This window comes from Pygocentrus nattereri, chromosome 5, assembly GCF_015220715.1.
Source record: "Pygocentrus nattereri isolate fPygNat1 chromosome 5, fPygNat1.pri, whole genome shotgun sequence".
NCBI classification, from domain to species: Eukaryota; Metazoa; Chordata; class Actinopteri; order Characiformes; family Serrasalmidae; genus Pygocentrus; species Pygocentrus nattereri.
In genome coordinates this window covers 15702080-15726903 of record NC_051215.1, presented here as the reverse complement: position 1 = coordinate 15726903, position 24824 = coordinate 15702080, and the positions used below count along the sequence as shown (strand labels likewise).

The 24824-nt window shown below is 38.2% G+C and overlaps 1 protein-coding gene across 1 annotated transcript in view; it reads right to left on the bottom strand.

Annotated features, from left to right (window-relative positions):
* The window catches only part of galntl6 (polypeptide N-acetylgalactosaminyltransferase like 6), a 259140-nt gene that overhangs the window by 177864 nt on the left and 56452 nt on the right, over nucleotides 1-24824 (bottom strand). Inside the window, exon 5 of the mRNA XM_017701404.2 lies at nucleotides 20691-20857. Coding sequence (XP_017556893.1) covers nucleotides 20691-20857 — 167 coding nt within the window. The remainder of the gene's footprint in view (nucleotides 1-20690; nucleotides 20858-24824) is intronic.

The following is a 24824-nucleotide window of genomic DNA, read 5'->3' as shown; positions in this document are numbered from 1 at the left end:
AAGTAAAACATTGGCTGAATCTCAAATGGCTGCCTTCTACAACGTAGGAATTAAAATACTGGCTCCTGCACCCAAGCAGTGTATAATATGTCTAATAAATAGCCATTTGGGATTTAGCCATGTATGCAAAATTCCATTCTGGACAAATAGTGCACTGTTTTGGTGTAGAAGCCAAAACTTACATAGGCAGTAGAGACCCTTTTGAGATTAACCCATTGATAAACCATGTTACAACACCTTTGCTAACTTAAAAGACTATATTACAATAAAACATTTAACAAATGACCATAATAACACTTATGACTCACAATTGAATTAAGTCAAAGAGAATAAAGTCCGCATATATGGACTTTGGTACCACAATGGTCAACTTTCTTGTCTTCATTTATGTGTATTGTGGTTGTGATTATGTGTGTATGTGCTTTTGGCTGCGATGTTGAGAAATTTTTTCATAAGATTGCTCAAACTGCAAGTCAAGCAACGGAAATCTCAGAAATTCATCCAATTATCCAACTGCTCAGTTGGGGCTCGTTTGGGCAATTAATTGGCAATGCTTCCCCTTCTCATACTGCATATCAAACGACAGGCAATGGAGGTGATATTGGGCCTAATCATGAAATTATGTCAGCTATTACCAAATCAGGCTTAAAAATGAGGTAAATTCATACAGTGTATGCCAGCATTTAATGCAGTCCATGTGTACATTGTGATCCATGTAATCACTGCCTGTACATAGTCCCTCCACTCCCTCAATGTCGGCAAAGTCTTGCTAACGCTCCTTGCTTTCAAACTGTTTAACTTTATTGTATGCATCGTTGTTGTCATCTCTTATAGCATCAATTAGTGTACAACTACACTAAAACATATAATGCCACAGTACTGCATTCATGAGAGACAAATCAATAGAATGACTGGAAGAGTAACATCTATCTACTTGTTTTTCTCTTTGAAGTTTAAATATGATCCACAAGTAATGCCTTTAAAGGTGTTTTAAATTATGAACTAAATGGTACAGTCCTGCAGAATCAACCCACACACTTCAGCAATACTAATGTTCTTTTTTTCTGATCTTGCTTTCTCTTTAGCAACACAATGAGCACTACTTTTTGTGGAGTAGCTACATCACATTATTCCACTAAGGAGTTGGTTTTGGATTTTAAGAGCTGTAGCTACAGTCTGTCTGAGCCATGAAGATTTCTTTCAGGGACATGACCTCATTTTCCACTGAAGTATGCTGATATTTCATGGAAAGCTCAACTTAGGGAAGGGCACGTATAAAAGTTTCAACATCCACAACGACTAATGTGAACTGTCACTAGGCCTGTCTGCTATTAAATACGACTGGTCTCTCTGCAGTGCTACCGCCCAGCCCAGCAAAATGCCATCTGGCATCAGGCTGCATTAGTGATGCCACATTACACCAGGTATGACATGAATATTTTACTCAACCAGGTGGACAAATTTGCAGGTCTTGCAGTTCACTGATTCTGTGATCTATTATTTCTAACATAAGGTATTACTTTTTTTAATAAGTGAAAATATTCCCATATTAAAATAGAAACTGATTTTTGCAGCTTAGAATATACTGTTTCCAATGACACCTGACAGCAAGGTCTTACCAATCATATGAGTGAGCAAATAACATTGGTTCTGAGTTGTGCTGTCTGCAAGAACCACAACTGGTACATTACTATACTGTAAACATTACTTGCTACAATGCTAGCCATACTTTTCATAAACCTGCATTACTCTCATTCAGTCCTACTCTTGAGTAATGTGTTGTACATATTTTCTTTTTTTCCTGCCATGAATTCAAGTCAATCGAGGTTCTCTCAGCATACAGTAAAGGCACCAAATATATTATGAAAGATTGTGAGAGATGATAAAATGTATAGGAAAATCAAACATGAGGTAAAAACATAGCAACTTACGTTACTCTGACACTGTAAAACAACACTGAGGAGAATGCCAAGACAATTCGAATTCCAAAGGTCTTCTAAGTATTGATAATAGGTTGAATTTGAAGAAAAGCTGAATAACGGGACGTCCTGATCCAGTACTTTTGCCTTCCAATCTAATCAAAATACTTTAATGTTGAATACATGTGGATAGCAATCCAAATGAATTTTTGTATTTGTACACAATACAGCCACACAATTTAGTTAAGATGTGCAAATCTGCTAATTAATATTACAGCAAAATGTTTTTACTATATGCACAATGTAACAATCTGGATTCACATGTTTCTTGGCTTACACATTCATTAATATGTGCATAGATTGGCTCCAATCTCGATCCACTGAACTGCTTTGGAACATACAATTTACATAGTAAATGAATGCATTTTCTGAGAAAAAGTGCTATTTTGTAAATTATCTTAATGATTTTACCCAATGGCAACAACATCTATATGTTTACTTCAATAGGAGACAGATGAAAAGTAGTTAGAACAAAGAGATACAATAATAAAAGAACATTTCTGCTTTGTTGGCGTTTTTTAAAAATGTTGTTGCCATCAGAAAAGAAATCATCATTCTGAGACAGGAGAGGAGCTCAGCACATCATTTGGATTATCTCAGCTTCCCGATTGGTGATTAAAGTAAAACAAAGAGCAGTTTTCTGCTGGCCCTCTGGCCAATGCTGGCACAGTGAGGCCACTAAAGTGGAGCTTTTTATGTGCCTACGGCTGCTGTGCAGCTGCTCTGCTCCCATTAGGAGTTCCCCCTTTTTGGCAGGTGTCACCAGCCACCAGATGCATCACAGAGACCTGTCGCATCATTAAGCCTTGAGCGCATTGCTGTAGACGGAAGGAAAACAGGCGCTGGCAGCACTAATCCCGCTGCTAACCTGTCCAGCTGAATAATACATCGGCTTGCCAGACAAATGTTAAACAAAGTAGGAGCGGACAGCAGCTTGCTGGGTCAGGAGATCGACTTCTCATCATCAGCCAGAGTAAGCAGAAAGCCTTTGCCTTTGTGCTGAGCTCCAGCTCCTTGGGAAAGAGTTGAAGATTCTTGGGAGTTGGCTCCTCCTATCCGTTTGAACTGGTCAGAAAACAATTTGCCCTTTAAAATCAACACATTTTGTTCTGTCTCAGCTGGACTAAGGGGACTTGGCTGAAAGCAACAGTATAAAAATAAAGGATGAAAAAAAACTGCCTGGGTTTGAATTTAGCATGAAATCTCAGTTCTTTGAAAGAGTCACGATGAACACAGTTCACACACTCCACGGAGGAATTCCCTGTACCTGTTGTTATTTGCCTTGTCAATCATTTCTCTAGGCAGTATAAAAAAGAGTCATCAGCGTTATCCTTCAGGCATTGTGTAGTGACTTCTTGTGGGGTTCTACTCATGCTACAAAGAACCTTGCATGAACTCATAGTTTTCCTAACTTTTTAATTAGTTACAGAACAAAAGTAATTGCTGGGTTCTCCAGAGTCGCGCTCTTCGGAACTGAGTGAAGTTTACACGCAAACTTTTAACCAGATATTTTCTTTTGACTTGTTTGCTCTCATGCATGCCTACTTTCTTATGACATTTTTTAACCACCAAGATTACTCAATAACACAAGAGGGCAAGTTATGTAAAACCTCATTAAACAAATGAAGAAAATACTATAAACATGGTCAAGCTGGCTAATATTTTAATATTGGTGTGGTAGTGGAAGCAAGTGTTACAACAAAGTATTACAACATAATTATGGGACTCCTAACACTGGAACACTACATCAATGACATTAAACCCAGACATGGTTCTAGAAATGATTGCAATAGCCACATATTGTCTTTTTTTTTCTTTTTTTTAAATGTTTTTTTTTAAACATGTTTTAGAAACATTACATACTCTCACAACATTAACAGTGATGCTGTATTATATTTTCTCAGGTTGCAGTACTATATACAACATATCAATAGATTGCATACAATTAACAGATTTTTTAAAAACAAAAATTTTACTTTTAGGTAAAATTAAAAAAAAGAACAACTTTTTGTTCATTTAAAAGAAATCTCTAAAATGGTCTCTAGATAAAGCAGAGATACATGAAACCCACATCACAAAGTTCCAAGTCAATTGGTTTTCATTGCCACTAACATTTACAATCTTATTATTAATAAAACAAGTATTACATATATTACATTATACCGTATAATCATGTAGCCCTGGTTTTACTGCACCCAAATCATACCAGTTCTACTCAGGTGTATCTCTCAAAGACCTTGACAAGACTTACTGAGTCATCTATTGTTCATCATCTCTGAAAAACCTGCATATTTAATCCTAGACAGCAGCAGTTAACCTTTTAGAGTTATATGCTGTCTAACCCATTGGCGCAGTCTAAAGGGAAAGCACTGCTCATAAGATAAACACAAACACTTGGTCATACTGACACACCCCTCTTGTCCTCTCCACTTAAACCTGTAATTTGTACACTGCAGACAAATTGTGCAGCGTTGCGTCCTCATTTGGAAAGCATAGCAGAGGGTCAAGAACATCCAGGCTCCAAGGCTAGCCTATAGTTCACAGCTGACAAAAGTTGGCCTTCACTGTGCTAGCATTGTTTTCATCGTTTCCATGTGCTATAAAAAGTTATGTGCTAATGAGATATAATTGACCTGCATATGTGCTGGTAGCACAGTAAAAGATTTCAAAGCCACAAGGGAGTAAACTTTGCATAGGGCACAGTGTGTGATTGAACAAACAATCAATGCTGAGAAATCAAGGTCACGCTGTGAACGATCTAAACAGTGTTACTGAGATGTAGCATTATAACCACCAGACACAAATTGAACACAGAACTCTGCATGTATAGTATGCCACATCAAAATCACAATAGGAAATTGAGGCAAAAACAGACAAGAAGACAGAGGACCTGAAATGATGCAAATCACCCATGAAACAGAAAAAATTGAGTGAAACACTGAGCAGAATATCCACTGTCATCCGCAAGCCCAGAAAATTACTTTTGTTTTCTTGATCTCACACTTCAACTCCTCAAAAAAAAAGAAATCTGGTGCATCAACACTCCAAAACCATGACCCATCTTAAAATAAGTTATCTAAATTGTTTGGGAAAGACCAGTCAAGGCTTTTGTAGAGGACTACAATTTTAACCGTTCAGACATCCTATCTCTTTGTCAAAATGTCTTCTGAATTCTACAAACTGATTACTATTTAGAATGGTAGAGGAGCTGAATTAAATACCGCAGATCAAGATGACATCACACTAGCCAAAGAGGACTTCAGCCCACTCACACAATGAAGCATCAGTCAAAAAGCATATGATCTGTGAGCCCTATGATTATGATCACAGGTAATGAGGGATTATATCTCATTTGCACACATTATCTCAGAAAGATGCATGCTGTCAATTGCCTGTTGCTGACAGATGTCCTTGTATGAACACAGTGACTGGGACCTAATGGATGATTAGCCTATTTTCTCCATGTTATTTAGAAACAAAAGGAGCATTTCCAACAACAGCCTAGTAATTATTGCACCAGTGGAAGGGGTGCAGACTATAGATGGGCGATATGGCAAAAATATTGTATCACAATACTTCAAGACCTTTTTACTATACACAACATACATGAAAATATTTAGAGATTTAATAAGTTGGAACAGACAAACAGGAAGCTGTAGTGTTGCATTTTCAAAACAAAATATTATACTAATAATAATAAAAAAACTTACAACTACAATGACTTTTATTCAGTATTTCACAAACTGCACTTCATCCAATTAAATCAGTGCAATCAATAATGAAACATATAGCTAGTCAGTGCGCTTTAAATACTGGAGATATCTATGATTTGCTATCATATTGCCCATTTCTAGTGCACACATTTAACAGCTGACAGGTCATGTTATTACATTTTCCATTGACACTTCTTCTATATCAGTAGCATAATTTTAAAGATCTGTGCTGGGGCTGCCTACAATAATAGGTACTGTAACAAGAACCTGATTATGGTTAACAAGAACCTCACTAAGAAATTCCTTAGTCCAACAAATCCAACCTTAACAAACTTAATATTAACATTTAAATGAAACAGTTACACTACATGAACAGCCTACAGCCTGTCACCACTGGCTACTGAATCTGGGAAGTTGGGTGCACATCATTGAAATGAATTGAAAAACTGACACAAAAATAAATAACTGAAGACAGCAGCTTATGCTTAGGGGCTTGCCCAAACTCAGACTGTGTGTGGTCTTGGCTAAAAACATGTCTACAATGCTTCACTAAAATGGTTTCTGCAAATAGGAGCAGAAGCTGTGTATTTCAAAAGGAATTTAAGAGCTGTGCTTGACTGAGCAATCGAACGAGACCCGACATTTGACATGAGAGGTGTAGAAAAGGTGTTTTGATACAAGCAGTAATATGCATGTTTATTGCACAGCCATGCTCCATAAACTGAATACTTCTAGCAGGCTTTACTCAGGACCCAAATCTAATTAACAAAGTCTTGCTTGAATAATACTGATAGTCACCTCCACTTTTATTATCACTGTCAGCTGTCATCTGAGAAATTAATTAAAAATCCAATTAGCCACACTTCTAAGTACTACAATCACATCACAACATAACACTGATGTTGCTGTCAATCTACGCCAGAACAAGGGGAAAATGTCTTCAGTCAGATGGACTTCAAAAGCACTTTACCAGTGACTCACCTGTTTCTTGACACAGAGATTTCTTGTTAAACATGGTCTCACAAAACACTACAAAAAAGTCACGTTTTACTGACATTTACAAGTTTACTGAGAAGTACTATTAAGAGTACAGAAGGGCTTTAAAAAAATATGAACAAATATGAACAAAAAAGAAAGAATATGATTTTAAGAAAAGCACACTATCCAGTAGAACCTGTTCTTAGATTCTTCCAATATGTACAAAGGGCTCTACTTCCATCCAACATCCAGCAAAGTGTTTTTCCCCTTCTCTTTCCCCATACTGCTGTGCAAATTATGCTGTCAGAGTAATGCAGCTCAAATGAGGTAAAACGCCTTCATCAGTACATGAGCAGTGGTGTCCTTTTCCCTGGGATTATGTTAAAAAAATCCACTGCACAATTAATGATACACGATCTGTAGCCAAAAAAGAGCTGCATGCAGTGCAGTCCCATAAAAGAAATGTCACATTTGCACATACTGGGCATTAGAGTTATCTATTGCTTTGTTGTGGGTAAGGTGGACGAGTGCACACACTGGCCCCTGCTTCCCCATGCAATGATTTGTCATGTCGGACTGTAACAAATGAGCTCATCTCTCCAGAGCGGCACATTCATCAGTCTCTACGGCAGGGCACACAGCAACTCCACTGTTGCCTGTGGTGTGCTGCGTGCACTTTCCTATCCATAGCTCAAGTCACACTGACTGGCTGCCCTCAGAACTAGGAGGCAGCATACTGGAGCTTCACATGAGCCATACAGCATACTGTCACTTGTGAGCTCCTAAAAGAACAGCAGTTTAACTCACTACAGACACAGTAGTTTGAACATATAGTGCACAAGAATTCAAATCCCAGCTCTCAACTGATTTTTCTGGTCGCCTTCTACCTGGGAGTCAGGTGTGATGACATGAAGTGGCCAACAAGTTACATTAGTTCATCTAATGCAAGTACCAGTAATTTCCAAAATTCACAAGCAGATATGGATTCAAGATTCAGATTTGAATACTTCAGACCATAATAGCATATATCTAACTTACATATACAGACTACATAACATAATAGCAATCTCTTAACAGTAGCCACGTTTACATGCAGCCTATTAATCTGTTACTAATCCGAGTATTAGCTCAATTGGAATATAATACGTCCAACTGAACACCTCAATTGGAATAGTCTAGCCCAACTGAGGCCATTAGGAATTCAATTTATACCCTACTGAACAAGGTGGGTAAACCTCTAAATAATTAAACAGAAGAATAATATCCATGTAAACACCTGAATCCGATTACATTCGGAATGTGTAAATACGTTCTGAGCATGTGCGTCGCCCTCATAGCGAAAGTTTATAACATTTAATATGGCGGTAGCAGAAACTGGTCTGAAGAGGAGAAGTTTATGCTCTGATCTTTAAAAGATGCCAGTGGGATGGTGCCCTGCTTACGCATCTCAGAAAACAACATCTTCCTTCTAAGCACATGTGAAGGATGTTTTTCTGAGTCTGACATCATTTTAAAGCAAATAAAGACACAAGCCCTCCATATGAAAACTTGTCTCACTCTGACTGGACCTCACATGATGTTCACAGTCATGGTAATGTTTACTCTAAGCGCTATTCCACGCAAGCGCATCATTTTGTATCGGATTACTTGTAGTGAGCACATAAACGAAGATTTTCCATCAAACCTCAGTCTGAATCTGTAATCAGATTGTATTCAGTCATATTGGCAAACATCTTTGCATGTAAGCATAGCCAGTGAGCGTGTTTACATGCACTTAGTAATCTGATAATGGCAGAAAATAAGATTTGATTCGATCAATGCTTTTACATGCACTTGTGTAGTCAGATAATAGGAAAACTCTGGGTTTACATGAGTCAGGCAACAATTGGATTTCTGTTATGCGACCAGCCAATAAACTCACAGAAAAAGACATGACGAAAAATAACATAAAACTCAAACTTCATGCAGCAGCTTTTCTTCATGCAGTTATCAAGTTATTAATGCTTGACTTAGCCATTCAGCTATATGGGATAATGTTACCATATTTGGCACTGTTTGTACACTGCAATATCTGAGCTTATTCATGGCATACCAGTATAAAAGCTATGAAGAAATTAATACCTTACAAAGAATGTCAACCAATATATCAACTATTATCCTGCCTCCTTTTGAAATACTGATGTTACAGATTTTGCAACGAGCAATTTTACTACTGTTTGTCTCTTTAAAACAACCCCACACCACCAACCCATTCCTTGCTTTTGTAAGGTCTATGTAGCGGCGAGTATGCAGATGCAACTCATTATGCATGTGCGCGTCCAAATTGCTTCATGGTATCGCTATTCTCTATTACCAGTCCTCTTAGCAGCAGCATCGGCACTAATACCAATACATGTTAGTACAACACTGTTTCCAACCTCTATGAAAAACACCAACTATACCTCAATGGGCATAATGTGCATTTAAAAGACATGGAATAAGCAATAAGCAAGAGTAATAAATATGTGTCTAGACAGAATACAGACTAACACATTTCCTTGCTGCAGTGTATCGTGCTAATAAGAGCAGCAGCCCAAATGCAATATTGACAATTTTAGTTTTAATATAGAATACAAACAAACTACCAGGGCTGTAAAAAATAATGTTCATATCAGTGGAAGCATTTCACCATTTTGGCTGTCTGCTGCGACATGGAGGAGAAAGAAATAAGCAACATGCACTGTGGCCTGATGAAGCATTGTTTTAGCTTTGTCTGTGGTGCTACTGGGACATTACACTTCTCTCTGCCAGTGGTATTAGCAGCTGGACTGAATTCACTACAGAATGGAACTGCTATTGTTTGTAATTAGCAGCTCATTAAACAATCAGAAGCATTCAGGGCACTCAGATATCCGCCTAGAGACTTGCAGAGCTGGCACCAGACATGGGGCAAGAAAAACACTCCTCTACATTCAACCCTTTCAGAAGTTGCCCAAGTTGTACAGTTGAGCAACTGTTTACTACAAAAATAACTATCTGTGCCAGACCCAGCTGCATTAGGTGTGTGGGTAACCTTGATATATGTATTTATTTTTTTCCTGCGTTTTTCAATTTGTGAGCTTCTTTCAGGGCCACAACACAGGAGGCAATTTATTCACCCAGCTCAATTTCAGTTGACAATACAAACTGAAACTGGGTCCCGATAACCACCCACCACACAATGGTTCCAACCAGCTCCTCTACGATGGAGCAAGTCACAAGTTCAGTCATTATGTTAAGCAACATCCATCAAGGCTGCTTTCACACTCCCATGTGATAGCAACCATTGCTCTACAGAGATGTCACTTCATTTCTCCAGGGCAATAATGGCTTTGTATTGAGCAGCAGCACAGATTGCTCTAAATGGAGAATAATTTCTAGCCATTCTTCAGCAGAACAAGGGGATCTGGTAAATTATCGAAGCTTTTTGTTTGGAATGGGGATGTTCCTCTGTCACCACCTCGTGCTCAGAGGCCAGAGGAAATCGATAACAGGCAGCGATATGATAATTGTGATGGTTTTCTCCCCAGTCAGCTGCTCTTGAAGATAACCCACCCTAATTTTAAGACAGAAGAGAATCTCATTAGGAGGTCCTTCTCTAAAGCTGGAACGATAAGAGTCATCATGCTGTGAGACTGGTGGGCAGGCTATCCGCCCTGCTGAGATTCATCACACAATGACCTGGGATGCACTTGGCTGTCTCTTATCAGTAAAGATTGTCCTATTAAAAATGTAGCACTGATATCAATAACAACTCAAGCTCAGGCTTCCAAAAAGAAACTTTGCACAAAGCTTCCATTATTTTAAGATATGGTGTATAGAAGTGTTATTCCGCTGATGTCTGACACTCATGTGGCTTCAAAAAACATACCAAGGCTGCATGAATAATCAATCCTTGACCACCTAGTTACACAATGAAGTGTTGCTATTGTGAGTCACTGAATACTGATGACTGACTACTAGTGCTGCTGAGCAAATTTCTATTGACTCTCTCCAACAATAGACTTTTAATGCTCGCCATACACACACACACACACACACACACACACACACACACACACACACAAATTCCTAGCTGCTGTTGAAGCCTCAGCACGGTGTCTGCCAACTAAGGAAATGGATGACAGAAGCAGAGGTCTGGTAATGACGTAAATAATGGGATTACTGTTGCAGTAATGACTGATTAATTGGTCTACAGCTTTTTAAAAAGAATAGCTGCTGATCGCCATAATAAGAGTCTTCATGCTGCTGAATAATTCATAGCACCCTGATAGAAAAAAGACAGAAAGACAGAAAACCATGTGTTAATAAATAAATGTATCTTCATATTAAATGTCACATCCTTCAAACTCATGCCTGCTCCACCCTGGCACCCCCTCAGTTTCATCACCCACACCTCTCCTACATTCTATGTACTAATTAGTTTGTGTTTTAAAAAATGCTTGACTGCCTCTTATCAGTAAAGACTGTCCTACTAAAAATGTAGCAGTGATTCCAATAACAACTCAAGCTCAGGCTTCCAAATAGAAATTTTGCACAAAGATCCTACCAGTTAATTTGCCTTAAATAACTTAGTAAGACCTGCCAGTGTACTGCCTGGGGCTGTGTTGCTTTTAAATGTAGGACACAATCTTTGGATGCACCTGTTGCTGCAGGTACAGTTGAGGATTAGTAACTTCTTTGGTTTCTTTCTCATTGACATTTGACATTTGGGTTAGTCAAAGGCAATACAACAGAGAAGGTCCTTAACTGTAACACTTGCAGAAAAAAGTGTTTAAGAAATCTGGGTCATAGGTGAAAATGTGGTCTGACAAATGTGGGGGGTAAAAGTTGCAGATTTCACACATAAAACCGTAAGTACATCAAGTTACCATACTTACATCAAGTCTAACACTTTGCGCTGTTGCTTTGCCCTAAAAACATGTAAAACAGAAACTTTACAGGAAATGGCAAAAACATTCTCAAATTTTAATGCAAGTTAAGAGATTTTATTCAAAGTAATTTCCAAGAATTTTATTCCATTCATAATGCTGCTGTGTTTAAGTGATTAAAAAAAAAAGAAGAAGACAGGGACGATATGTCAATATTGAAACACAAAAAACAATATAATTAACAAGAATTACATATGTGGATGCTTGGTAGAGTAGATGCAAAATAAAAGGTCATAAAGGTAGGCTAGGAAACTGCTAGGCTACTTGCTTTGCCAAGTGTTGCTGCACATTGATAGAGACTTTAGCAACCATCCTGCTACCCCACAAATGTGGGAAGGACATGTCCTCTCCAACAAGCCCCAAGTGTATTTGCACAATTTTTTAAAACTCCTAGGTGCCCACTGCATAGTTCAGATTTTGCCCTCTCTAAACACTTAATACTCTTCAGATACTTATTCCATTTACAGGTTAAACTGAGTTTTACAGTGTTGAAAACAGTAAATGATGCAGTCGTCCAAGACTGCAGTGAGAGTACACTGTATGTGAATGGCTCTATAGGGGACAATATGAAGCCATCTGATTCAGGCTGTGACAGGAAGCTCCCATCATTCCTATCGTGTGTGTGTCCAGGATGACTGATGGCTGGGCTCTCTGCACCTCTATCAATCAGCAGGATGTCTCTCTGAAGGATACAGCCCTGTCACTGCAGGAATTATGCCCCAGACGTGTGATAAGGTCACCCAGAGCCTGCGACAGTACACGTCTCTCCAGGGGCAGCACCACACAAATGTCCTCACCCTTCATTTGGTCAGGGTCCTCAGCACACAGAAAGCTTGACAACCTCAGGGAAGTCATTCTGAAGAGCTCAAAGTGTTGTGAAGAATGGAACTTATATGGGAATATATTCACTCAGAGTGATTAGTTCTTCTTGGCACTGGAAAGATGGGTGCACTTGGTAAAGCACTTGGTAAAGCTAAAGAACTTCCAACTTTTAGGGGCTGGCTTTCTGCTTGCATAATAATCTGAGTTCTAAAATTGAAATTCTGTCAATGACGAAACACTTTCCTAGGCATCATACAAAAAATAAACATTAAAAAAATAAAATGTCAACACAGAACACACAGAAACCAAAAGGTGTGCAGGGTGTACTGTTGGTAAGGACATAATCATAAAAGTAGACCCACTGTGGAGCTGCCTGAAGCTGAGAGAGAAGCGTCTAATCTGTGGAACAGCAGAGCCTGTAGCACAGTGCTGCTGATTCTCATTATGGCCAAGGTGGGAAAGTGTGATAACCATGTCCTTGAAGGAGGCTGAGGCCCAATCTTGCTGCTGTAAGTAGTTCAGGCTCTTGCTCACATTAAGCTTTTATTAGCCAAGAAAGGTCTGCAATAGCCATCCTCGTCAGTCACTCCTTACAGTGCATAGAGGTGGGCAGATGGGGCAGTAAGAGCTTTGGAGAATTAATGTGCTATCTGTGCATGTGTGGGGATTCTTGCCAGATGAACAAAAGGCCAAAAGGTCGGGCAGATGAATCAATTCCTAAAGGACATTTCCTAAGTCACAAGAGTTGAAAAATGTTATTCCTGATAACCATTGCCTCTCAACCTCACCATTATTTTAAAACTGCTGATACAGAAAATAATTCTCACAGCGAACCTAGAACCCAAATACTTTTAATATGTTAGTTCAAAGCCTTGTTAAAGTGAAAACACATGTCTCAGTCATGTTTGCTGGTGCAGGATGGACAGGCTGGGTTATGTAGCCAATACCTGACAGCCTCTGTCTGCTTGACAGGCAGAGAGACTCCTCCCCAAACTTCAATAGTAAGGTCAGGCGCTTATGACTATTGACAGCAATTCTGAGGCAGCTGACGAGAGAATTCGATTTTGCTTTAAGCTCTGGTGCTGCAGGGGAGCCGCAGGAGCGGAAGTGACAAAGAGTACATCACTGTCTCTTTTACCCACTCCAATCAATCCCATCTCAGGCCACTCCAGAGAGCTTCTGGCATTTGCAACCCCCCACCCCCAAGAAGCCTTGCAGAGAGAGCAGAAAAGCCAAGTACATCTTGATAAGTCTTATCTAATCTATTCCTCAAGCTGTCTGCAGACCCACCACTCACATTCACACATCACAGCATAGCTCAAACACCAGGCCACTAATGCTCCCTAAACCTGGCATATTATCAACACACAGTATGCTAGGCTACATGTATATAGAATCCCCTGTAAATTATCTATACCAAATGGACTCTATAGCTTTTCATTTACTATTTGATTGACCCAAGGATAATTTCTCCAAATCTTTTTTTGTTGTTTTTGAGCAAACAGATTTTTTCGATGCAACACTATCATAGGATGCCAAATTTCTTCCCTGCTTGCCCTACTCAATTGTAAGTTACTATGACATAGAAACATGTAGAAGCAGCAATAACTCAGCTGTGAAACAATATGCCACGCAAACTCACAGAATGGGACTGCTGAAGTGTGCAATAAGTAAAATTGTCTGTACTAAGGAAAAAAGTGTGTATGATGTAAAAATCTTGGTTACAACTCCAAACTACTTCTGGAAGCAACAGTAGCACAAGAGGTGTTTGTTGTGAGCTTCATGAACTGGCTTTCCATGGGCAAGCAGCTGCATATAACCCTAAGACTGACATGTGCAATGTCAAGTGCGTCACCATCTGTCAGAAAAATATGGACTGCCTGGAGAAAGCTACCTGCCCAAATGCATAGTGCCAACTGTAAAGATGGCTGGAAAAGTTCCAGCAAAGAGAAAGTAGCATTATACCACATGAAATGAGTTTCTTGTTTGAGCATAACAATATCCCCATGTTCAAAGTCAGGAATATTAATAAATGTTAACCCTATTGACACCTTTGGGATGAACTGGAATGCTAACTGCAAACCAGGTTTTATCACCTAAGATCAGTGCCCACCTTACTCATGTTTAGTTTGTATCCCTGGTCTGGACATTTGCAAATTGAATATACAGGAACCAAAACTGCAGGAGGCTTGCATGAAGAATGCACTTTTTCAGACTATAACATTTGGTGTCTTTCAATATCAGTGCATGTTTTCTTTACAACCCGTAACTCTAGGTTGTATTGACATTTTGACAGTACAGAAGACAGACCACTATGACTCCAAGTGCAATTTTCTTTAAAGAAATGCCAATAGGGTAATAAAAAAAGTAGTCATAGTGATCAATAAAGCAAGAGGAACACATTTACTCTACAGGTCAATCTCATCAGGGCAAACTTTGTACATTTTAGTCCAAGCAATTAATCCATACAAATAATGTGATGGAATTGCTTTGATTAGGCTTACAAACATTGATCATCTAGACTGATCCTGAGTCCAGAGAGCTTAGGGCACATTAGTTGCCTCCTGAGCAGTATTAGGCAACAGATTTTTTCCTTCATCCTGATTAATTTATTGCTTAGGAATCCAGGGCATTTAAGAGTGATTTACTTACCACTTGCTGCTTGAATTGGGCTTTTACCTAACAGCCAACACATACCATAAATTAGGTTTTCAATTAGGACTTTGTAGAACTTTAAAAAGTTACTTAAAAATTCCCAGGAAAAGTTGCTGAGTGAATTAAAAATTTTATTACTGAGCATTTCAATCTGCAATATATTTTCTACATCATCACACTTTTCACAGCACTGTTGATAAAAACCAGATTTAAAAAAAAGACTCCAGGTGATTTCCAGCAGAACTGAATGTGGCTCGCATTGTGGGTGCAGGTGTCAGCTTTCAGAGCATGTTGGGGTGATTGTAATAATTATGCTGTCTTTAATTGCCAAGGACTCAAAGGGGCTTGGCAAGCAAATCACCTGATATCCCGCTGTCTGCGTCACAACTCGTGTGTCAAAGAGATGCACCTTCTGAAAAGCTTATTACTGCAGAGATTTTATCATGCTGCACTTCACCTCGTTTGTACAGAATAGCTCAAGGACATTCTCCTGTGCTCTGGTGGGGAACATGTTTGGCTTGCAAGATTTGCTCCTGTCATACACAAAATGTACAGCAAGGTAATTGTTCACTGTCAAGATGTGTCAGCAAAAGACTTTTTTTGTGTGTGTGTGTGCGTGTGTGTGTGTGTGTGTGTGTGTGTGTGTGTGTGTGTGTGCGTGTGTGTGTGTGTGTACTGTATATTCTTGTATGGACATACGGAGAAAGAGCCAAAGATTCCATATTAATTAAAGGCTGTCACTGTACCTGAAAGGTCAGGAGGAGGCTGGTCAAATTACCATAACTTCTGCTCCTGTAATGCATGGCTCAAGGCTGCAGCCTCTGAAGCAGAACGCTCCTGCTGCTAAATTGCTAAATATGATTCTTCCCTTTCCCATCCTGATGCAACATCCCATAAAACAGTCCCAGAAGTGCTTTTTTATAATATTATATAGATCCGAAGGGAGCTGTAAATCTCTGGCATCTGCTCAAACAGAAACCATGCTTATGTTTTAAGCTCAGTGTCCTACATGTTTTCCAAGACATTAGCCTACTACTGAGGTAGGAATCATAAGAAGCATAGGCAATGCCAATATAACGGCAAAGGGAGTTTAATTAGCCTTTAGAGAGAATTAATGTTGACTTCCACGTATTTAAGTGTCAAGCTCAGGACGGATATCATTTGTCATGCTGACAATTTAATTTCACTACATTAGAAAGCTGTCTGAAATTAAACCTTCATTACATATGCTAATTAAATGCTATCTCTTAAAGTAGATGTGCATGGTTTTGTAAACATCTCTTAGCTAATATTTTGGCTTTTGCAAAACACACAATGCACTATTTTATTTAAATGTATTTATTTAATTTGAGTTTTTTGAAACCCCAGTGATGTATGAGACTAGCAAGGATAAAAGCGGCAAAGTATCACCACAGTTCCCAAATGACACGGTGAGCCTCAATAAAGAGGACATTTCACAATTAATTAAAGCCATGGAATGAATTCAATTTGCAGCTTAGGTTTAATGAGAGCAATGCATTAGCTGGGTAAGTCTTTTCAGTTTAGGGATTTTTTTAACATTTTAACATTTAAATGTTTAACCAAATATAGCAAGATAAATATTTATTAAAACTGAACAAATCAAGGATCTCAATGTTAGTCACGAAGGCTACCCAGAACAGTTTACATTAACACATAAGTTGGTAAAGAGTAAGCCTAACATACCTCATTTTGACAAAGACAATTTTTTTTTTTTTTAGTTTATTTTCAGATGCTTCTAAAGTCACTCAATACCTGTGGGAAGATATATGCAGGACTCTGCAGCCTATTGAGGGGGGTACCTCAATAAAATCTATTTTAGTTTAGCTCTAGGCCAAGTCTGAGCCTGGGAAACCAACCCTAAATGTTGAAGCTTGTTAAAGTGTCTTCATCATTAAATCAGGTCAACCATTTCACATGTTAATGCATTAAACCTACAGTACTGCGCAAAATCAGAGACTGCCCCTTTGATCATTTAATTTCCAGTAAAAAATGTTAATTACAAGGTTCTAATTTTTCAGCATTAACAAATATATTTAGTAGAAAACATATTTAACAGAACACAAAAAGCCTCTAACATGATGTAAACTTTCTATCAGTATTTCATTTGTGTACTCTTCCATTTGACTCACCAACAAAATGTGTTCTCAAAACTAACTGAGAATGTTTTTTCCTTCATTATGTAACATTCACAGAAGCAACTACCCAAAAACACCCTAAGTGCCTCTCACTTGTCTTTATCCTGTGTACCAAAAATTGATAAAGAAGATATTTCTGAGTAGATTAGATGTGAGACCATTTACTGAGGAAGCATAATTCTACCAGATTCTTTGGCTGTTCTTTTTTGCGCCGATCACACAAACTGTCTTGACTTCATGCCTTTTATTATAATTTAAAAACATAAGAAAAGGTAAAAACAAACCCCCTTCCCTCAAAGACAGTGAATGTAGTATGCCTTCAAAAACAATTGGACCTTAAGGACCATTTGGAGGGCAAATTTATATTGTTTGTCCGTTGGCGGGATAAAAATCTCCCTGTACAGTGCCTTTTGTCTGATAGAGTTCCACTGTAAAAAAATCAATGACTTGTACTTTATGGCTGTTTTGACTGGAAATTAATATTAACTTAAAGGATAGTCTCTGACTTTTGCATAGTACTCAACGTCAATATAAAAGTTTGTTTTAAGTAGAAACAGCTCAGCCTAAACTCCTGAAACACTGTTTTGGGGACATAAAGGTACAATCCTAGTAAACCACAGATTAAGTAGCACATTAAAAAGCACTTCAGTGGAGAATTGCTGCAGACAGTGTATTTTATTATTAAGAGCAATGCTATTCTGTGCCTGCAAAGCCAGTCCAAAGAGAGATCAGTTCACTTTAAGTTCTGCCTTGACATTCATTTTCAGGGTTTTTGCCTTTGGTATTCATGTTTCATTATTACTGTTTATTGTTATTTTGTTTTCATTGCATTATAATGTTCTTTTGATTCATTGTTTGCTTTTAAGCTGCTTAATTTAACCTTCTTTTTCATTTTTCATTTTCTTTCATTCTTTTTTAAATTATATTGGCTTAGGTTCTTCTTTCTTTAATCTGCTTTGTGCTTTTTCCTATTACACAGAACAACTAATATTTGCTTTATTTGATCACTGCTGTAATGCACTACTGAGATGCACTTAGAGGGAATTAAAGTGTACTACAAATAGTTATTATTAATATTATTTTTTTTAATTGGCAGAGGTAGTAGAAGTAGCAGTGTTACTATTAATATTCACTGTGGGGAGACTAAAAGAAGACTGGCTATTTAGGAAAGGGGCACCATAAGGGCCTCAATGTCATCATACTAAGACAAATATAGAAAGTGAAAAATAAAAACGCCTTTCACATTTCCATGAAACATCATTTTAAAGTATAAGTCAGTCAACATGAATAAATCTAGACTAAATTAGAATATATCTAATATTCCCTGTTTGTGTGGATCTGTGCTTATGAGTCTCAGCAAAGTGACATTGTGTCAATCAAGACTCTTCTTCAATCTATACTAACAAGAACTATCTCTCTCTCTCTCTCTCTCTCTCTCTCTCTCTCTCTCTCTCTCTCTCTCTCTCTCTCTTCTGTCACTCTGGCCAGAGGACTAATAGATCTGGACAATCTCCTGGGAAACTGCAATCTAGATAAGGACAAGTATACACTTGGCTGTAGATGTAGTATAGTGTTATAATAGTATATGGAGACTACAGAGATGTTTGATTTCTAAGCTGGCGACTGAAAGTAGACTTGCCAAAAATGGTATGACACATTGTCGATGTCCACTAAGACACACCCTGAGAGAACTGAACTAATTTTCAAGTCATTAGTAAATGTAAGAGAATATTTCCTACAATGCTACAACAAAACAAACAAAAACTATCCAGATATATCAATCCTCTCTAGTCATCAGTTTTAATCAACTAGAAATATGGAAATATGCCATCAAAACAATTTACATGATCTTGCAATTTATTATAATAAAAACGTTTAATATATTATAGTGTTTGTGGCCCATAAATATTAATCACGCCTCTTTCTATTAGTTTAAAATTTTGCAGACAGTGGCATGTTTTAATGTTTTATGTAATCCATGTAAAAAAGCTAAAAAAAAGTAGTTTAAAATAATTTAAACATATGCCAAGCACAAGCTGTTTATATCTTAGGTTAACCTGTTAGCCAGCTAGACATGTTCTGTAAAGCTGTTTTGTGACCACACCTGTTGTAAAAAGCGCTATATAAATAAACTTTGCTTGCTTACTACATGTGGTGGCAAACAGGTTTGATTGTGATCGATTTGATTGATAACTGTAATTTATTTATAAGAGCAATGGACCAGCTATCCAGACATGCCAGTAAAGAAAACGTCAAAAATGAAAATCTACAAAAGTATAATTTTATTTCCCCTTACAGTCTGTTGAGAGTGTGTGAACATCAAATTAAATCTAATTCAGACCTAATCCAGAGAGTAAGTAAACAATATGCCTTTTTTTCTTAAGGGCATTTCTCACCATTGTATCCTACATCAAAACCAATAAGCTTCCATACTTCCTATCCTTCCTTCCCACAGCTTTTGAAAATGTGTTGGTACTCACTGGTTCTAGGCTTGTCTCACTATCACCACCTGCTGGACCAAACTCATGCTGGACAACTTTACAATGCCTAAAGAAAAGTCTACTGTTTGAAGAAGCCTATTATCATACATACACTGGGCTCAAGCATCAAAATCCTCATCACCACCACAACAACTATCATCATCATTCAACTGCAGGATGAGGAGCAGGAAGACAAAGGAGTAACATCAGTGAAAGCTATCTGTGATCCACTGAGGAGTGTGACAGGATTACAGCTGACCTCCCAGTAGGCTGATATCTGATTTGCTCTGCCAGCTCATTGCTATTCTCCCTCCAGGTCAAAAATCTGTTCAGAGAGACTCTGTAGCGCACGCGAGGTCATCATCAGTCTTGGGGGGGGGCAGCAAGTAAGCCACTGCTCTGTTTAAGCAGAACAATCATCACACATGTGCAAGCACACAGACACAAAATGTGAACTTTCCACTCATAACCATTTTATCCCATTAACCACAAAATGCAACTTTACTTTCAATCCTGCTGTCACCACATTGAAAAATTTTCCATGGAGGAAAATTTTCATATACAGCCGCTACTCATGTTCTTCCACTCAGTATGCCACTAGAGCAGCATCCAGTGCACCACTGTGTGGTTACTTGCTGTGATGAGTTATGCTGAGGCTACTGGGATTTCTGTACTTTTTAGCTTAAAGCACTTTCAATCTTTGCAGCTAACCAGAAACAAGACAGTGATTCAAAAATTACAAGATCTTTAGGTTAACATCAGTGAATATGGTCCTACAGTGGCTGACCTAAACTGTATCAGCGACAGTCAAAATCATCTCTTGTACAAATGATCTGATGGTTACTGGCAGCCAGTTTCATTTCAATTAAGTGCCATAGGACAACGAAAACCTCAGAGTGAAGTCAAACTCAGTACGTGGTCTGGAAAATAAAGGACAGAGAGCAAGGAGGCAGCCTACCTCGGTCACTGTAGTCGTCCACCAAAATGATCTCAGCAATTAGATGGTCTGGTGTACGGTTTACAATGCTGTGGATGGTACGCAGGAGAGAGCTCCAACCCTCGTTATGAAAGGGGATAATGATACTGGTGTTGGGGAGGTTTTCCAGATACAGCTTCTGCTTACAACTGAGAGAGAAATAGTAAAAGAGAGAGAGAAAGAGAGAGAAAGAGAGAGAGAGAGAGAGAGAGAGAGAGACAGAAATGTGAGTAACCTGCGTAATGAATAGTTCATTTTCTACTATACTGCAAACCGTTGAGTACACTGTGTGAATAGAATGTGAATACAGCTGACTGTGGTGGGGCTAGTGATGTAACTCCTATTATAAATCACTGTTTAAAGAGGCCCATCACTCCCCCTGCCCTAATAAAGCATTCAGAATTCCAAACATTAATTGAGTTTCAACAAAGCCAGAATTGGCAGACGAAGCAGCACTTAACGGCTCACGCAAGTCTCTCTAATTCAGCACCCTGACAAACCTGACAAGCAGCCCGTAATTTATTACTCCCCTATAGCACAAGCAATCTTAGAAAGCTCAGCAGTTTATTAACATTAACACACTTAAAGGGAAAATGGAAAAAAAAAGAAATAAACGAAACCATTTTTTTGGATGGTAAATTAAAAGAACAAGCCCCACAGAGTAAAGATAATAGAAGCAACTTAAACATCTGCTATGGTGTAAATGGGTTTATACTATAGGGCAGCCAGTCTGTGAAACACAGGGAGCTAATCTGACTCCCTGTCAAAAATTCTACAGTATGATCTACTGAGGAGAAAAGGGGCCAGCAATTTGCATAGTAATGACCAGATAGCATTGTACGCCACTGTTAGGTATCATTATCTCACAATGTGCAGATCACCTTCCGCACAGATTTCATGGCATACATCACATTTTAAATCAATAAACCCCCTCAACACCACAGCCCAATACAAGAAATCACAATACTTTTTTTTACTACATACAACCCCAATTCCAATGAAGTTGGGATGTTATGTAAAACATAAATAAAAAAAGAATACGATGATTTGCAAACCTATATTCAGTTGAATACACTAAAAAGACAGGAATAATTTATGTTCAAACAGATAAACTTTATTGTTTTTTGCAAATATTCACTCATTTTGAATTTGATGCTCGCAACACGTTCCAAAGAAGTTGGGACAGGGGCATGTTTACCACTGTGTTACAACACCTTTCCTTTTAACAACACTCAATAAGCATTTGGGCGCTGAGGACACTAATTGTTGAAGCTTTGTAGGTGGAATTCTTTCCCATTCTTGCTTGATGTAGAACTTCAGTTGCTCAACTGTCCGGGGTCTCCGTTGTCGTATTTTGCGCTTCATAATGCGCCACACATTTTCAATGGGAGACAGTCTGGACTGCAGTCTGGACTAGTCCAGTCTAGAAACCAAACTCTTTTACTCCGAAGCCATGCCGTTGTAACACGTGGCTTGGCATTGTCTTGCTGAAATAAGCAGGGATGTCCCTGAAAAAGACGTTGCTTGGATGGCAGCATATGTTGCTCCAAAACCATGTACCTTTCAGCATTAATGGTGCCTTCACAGATGTACAAGTTACCCATGCCATGGGCACTAACACACCCCCATACCATCAGAGATGCTGGCTTTTGAACTTTGCGCTGATAACAATCCGGACAGTCCTTTTCCTCTTTGGCCCGGAGGACACAACGTCCATGATTTCCAAAAACAATTTGAAATGTGGACTCGTCAGACGACAGGACACTTTTCCACTTTGCGTCAGTCCATCTCAGATGAGCTCGGGCACAGAGAAGCCGGCGGCATTTCTGGGTGTTGTTGATATATGGCTTTCACTTTACATGGCAGTTTTAACTTGCACTTGTAGATGGAGCGACGAACTGTGTTCACCACGCCCATGTGATAATATCTGTTACAGAATGATGTCGGTTTTTAATGCAGTACCGCCTGAGGGATCAACGGGTATTCAATGTTGGTTTTCTTCCTTGCTGCTTACTTGCAGAGATTTCTCCAGATTCTCTGAATCTTTTGATGATATTATGGACTGTAGATGATGAAATCCCTAAATTTGTTCTTAAACTGTTGGTCTATTTGCTCTTTTGTTGCCCTTGTCCCAACTTCTTTGGAACGTGTTGCAGGAATCAAATTCAAAATGATTGAACATTTGCAAAAAACAATGAAGTTTATCCATTTGAACATTAAATATCTTGTCTTTGTAGTGTATTCAATTGAATATAGGTTGAAAAGGATCTGCAAATCATCGTATTCTGTTTTTATTTATGTTTTACACAACGTCCCAACTTCATTGGAATTGGGGTTGTAGTTCAGTTGTATTTATTATTTCAAGTTTTGAACTTATTGATGCAAAAAACTGCAGACAGCATTACTATCTCAAACACATTACATTTACAATGCTGTGCAAAAGACAGAGACTGTTTTTTCATTCAGTTTTCCATCAGCATGGTCAATTAAGTACAAGTTAAATGGTTTTCAAGCAGGAAAAAATATATTTAACAGAAAATTACACCAAAGCTTCCAAACCCATGTAAAATATTCAATCTGTCTGCATTTCATTTGTCTATTCTTTACTTTTGTGCATCCTAAAACCACTTTAGCTCTTCCATTCTTCCACTCTTAAAATCAATGAGTAACAGCTGTGTCCTCCCAACAAAAGGTGTTGTCAAAGGTGTCACTGAAAAGTTACCCTTCAAAGAGACCTTAACATTCACAGAGGCAAATATTCAAATACATCTTGCAAATTTCTTTCTCTTGTGTAAAAATGGCTAATCAGGCATTTCTGAGGATAAAAGATGATTCACATGCATAAAGAAGGGGAAAGTCAAAGGCAAATATGTGAAAAAATAAAAGTTTCCAAAAGTAGATTTCAAAGTTGAAAGAAACAGAAAATGAGACTCCTAACAATCATTCAAGGCCAATGAATCTGTCACCCTCTGATAAACAGTACTCCATTCTTTTCAGACCTCCAAAAGATCTGAAAAATCCACAGATGTTTTGTCCATCCTTCCACTGTAAGAAGACAACCCAAAGCTTTGGGTCTGAAAAGATGTGTCGCTGTCAGGAAGCTGTTATTAAGAAAATGAAGTAGAAAAAAAGCTGAAAATTTACACTGGAACATCCCTGTAAACACAAACCTAATTCCATAAAAATTTGGACAGTATACGAAACGCTAATAAAGACAGAAAGCAGAGATGATTAAACTCTGTTTGACCTTATTAAATTGAAAATGGTGCAAAAAGACAATATTATGTTTTACCTTATAAACTTTATTGTTTTCTGTAAATATACATTCATTCCAAATTCTATGCCTGCAACACATTTAAAAAAAATGGAACAGGAGCATGTTTACCACTGTAATAGGTGACCCTGTAAAAGACATTATCTAGACAAGAGCATATGTTGCTCCAAAATTAGTTCAGCATTAAGGTTACTTTCAAAGATATGCTTGTTACCCACTAATATCCCCGCCCCCAATACCATGATAGACTACGACTTTTAAACTGTACGCTAGTAACAATCTGGATGGTTCTTTTCTTCATTGGCCTGGAAAACACAATGTCCACTGTGTCCATAAACATCAGAAAGGTTGCTTCGTCAGACCACATCATGCGCTTTCAGTGTGCATTAGTTAATTTCAAATTCAGTCCAGAGGAGTCGTCTGTATTTCTGCCGCTGTTGACATATGACTTTCGCTATGCATAATACAGTCTCAATTTGCACTGACGGAATACAGCAACAGACGGTGTTTATTGACCGCAGTTTGTATTCCAGTGCCCAAGAGGTGATATCCATCACAGAAGTTTTTCAATTCAAAATGAGCACATATTTTTAAATAAAAATTTCTTAGTTTCAACATCTGATGCGTTGTCTTTGTATTACGTTCAATTAAATTTTGGGTTTAAATGATTTGTAAATCATTGCAGTATATCTTTATTTAAAATGTCCCACTTTTTGGAAATAGGCTTGTAAACTGGCATGTAAAGATGTGAGACTCAACCCATTCTTACTCTTAAAGCTCATTTTACACTCAAAGAGGACTAAGCCTATCCTAAATACTCATTGTATACCCAAGCATGGCTG